Here is a 2,178-nt window from a genome sequence, read left to right on the forward strand (position 1 = left end):
TGTTTGTAATAGAATGCCGTAAATCATCAATAAGAAAGGAGTTACATCATAACGAAAGACCAAACCCGGACCACCTATCCCCGAATCGATAAAAAGTAAGTCTTTTAATAGCAGAAGTTAACACAAGCAGTGTCTGTATAGATCAGAGGTTAGAGTTTGTTAGGAGGTTAGATGTCACTTTCATGGTGACGTCAGCTAAAGATGCTCAGTAGTTTGCAAGTGCTTATAAATAGTACAGTACTTTGTACTGTTCTATTAGCTCTTCACATCATTCGTCTTCTTTGCACGAACAAACTACTAAGCTCGGGCTGAGGGGGAGTTTGCATTCATACATCATCATTGTAATCGTGTTTGAAATTAATTCAATCATTCGGTTCTTTGTGTAAAGATGTTTGATTAAAGTATTACTCTCATTTAATTGTATGCAAAGTTTGTTATCATTTTAATTCCGCTGCACAACTCATCCATTTTCCATTTTAACTTCAAACAAAAATACAATCAAAAGGAAACTCAGATCCAACAGTCCGTGTATATAATACACTTTGTGCCATACAAATAATGTCTCAACAGTTTTAATGCAAACACAACTGCACCCAGTTCTAGATCATGGGTGGTATAATTTTTCTCGTGTATTTTAAGTTGTCGTGATGCATAGGCTATCACTTTGCCTCTTTGCATAAGCACACAACCCATTCCTGTGTGCGAAGCATCACATTACACGACAAAGTCTTTAATTCCTTTAGGTAGAGTTAAGATAGGAGCATTGCTCAATTTCTACTTTAGAATCTCAAAGGATTCTTTCTGTTTAGGACCCCAGTCAAACTTTACATTCTTGCAGGTCAACGTAGTCAAAGGAGTTGCAATTCGAGAGAAGTTCTCAATGAACCTTCAATAATAGCCAACCTATCCTAAGAAACTACGGATTTCTAAAGGGGTTTTGGGTGCTTCCCAATTCATGATAGCCTTAATCTTAGCGGGATCCACTTGGATACCACGCTCGCTAATCATGTCTCCAAATAATTAGACTTCGCAGAGCCAAAACTCACTTTTGGAGAACTTAGCATAGATTTTCTCCTGTTGTAGCGGACCGAGTATACATCGAAGATGTTTCTCATGATCATCTTTTCTGCGCGAGTAGATAAGTATATTGTCGATGATGTTTCTTATCGCAGGCAATGCAGGCTTGGTTATGCGCGAACAAATCTATGCCTAAAACTATATTGAATCCCACGAGATTCATAGGTAGAAGGTTAACAGGGATAGATTGGTTCTTGATGGATATAGCGCATCCATCAAGAATTATGGAAGTTATTTCTATGCTACCACCAGCCATTTCGGCCTCATAAGTAATGTCTAAGGTTCTTAAGGGCAGGTTTAAGAGTTTGCTAAATTTATAGTCAACGACGCTCTTATCAGCTCTGGAATCAAATAAGACTCTAGCAAATATATCATTTACGAGAAACGTACCCGAAATGACATTTGCATCTTTAAATGCTTGTCTTGCAGTCAGCTGAAAGGCTCTAGCATTGCCTTTCTTGGCTTCAGTGGCCTTGTTCTTCCTGTCAGTTGCCCACTTTGGGCAGTGGCTCTTTATATGCCCTTTCTCGCTACATCCATAATAGGTGGCATTCTTCAGATCTTTGCATTCATGGGATTTGTGATCCATCTGCTTACAGATGCCACAACCTTTGGGTTGCTCATGTTGATTTTCCAAAATGCTGTTTCCCGCAGGTTTTACACTCGGGTTTTGCCTCATTCGGCTTGCACTGGTGATAACTCAAACCAGTCTTACCCTTTTTAAAATCCCTACTAGGGGTATCATCACACTTCCGCTTGTGATCACTCTCGGCCTTGGCCATTCTTATTCTTTTCACATCTTTAGTGAGAGATAAGGCTAGATCCACAGCAGATCTGAATGTTGCAGGTTTGGAGGATTTAACCATCCCCTTGATTTCTGGAGCGTGTCTTCCAATAAATCACGCAGTGCGCTTAGACTCAGGGGTAATCAGGTAAGGAACAAGTCTTGAGAGGGAGTTGTAGTAAGATACGTAAGCTCGACAGTTGAGGTTTTTCATTATCAGTTTTAGAAAGTCATATTGAACTTTCTCCACCTCGTGAGGCGAGCAGTAAGTCTCGCGGATCAGTTCCACGAATTTAGACCAACTTAGGTTGTACAGT

General features: G+C 39.9%; 1 protein-coding gene across 1 annotated transcript; it reads right to left on the reverse strand.

The window, feature by feature from the left end:
- Positions 1-1,117: 1,117 nt before the first annotated feature.
- On the reverse strand, positions 1,118-1,756 carry LOC110876043. The gene has a single exon (XM_022124226.1). The coding sequence runs from the start codon at positions 1,754-1,756 to the stop codon at positions 1,118-1,120; it is 639 nt and encodes a 212-aa protein (XP_021979918.1).
- Positions 1,757-2,178: the final 422 nt, after the last annotated feature.

Source organism: Helianthus annuus, chromosome 4, assembly GCF_002127325.2.
Source record: "Helianthus annuus cultivar XRQ/B chromosome 4, HanXRQr2.0-SUNRISE, whole genome shotgun sequence".
NCBI lineage: Eukaryota > Viridiplantae > Streptophyta > Magnoliopsida > Asterales > Asteraceae > Helianthus > Helianthus annuus.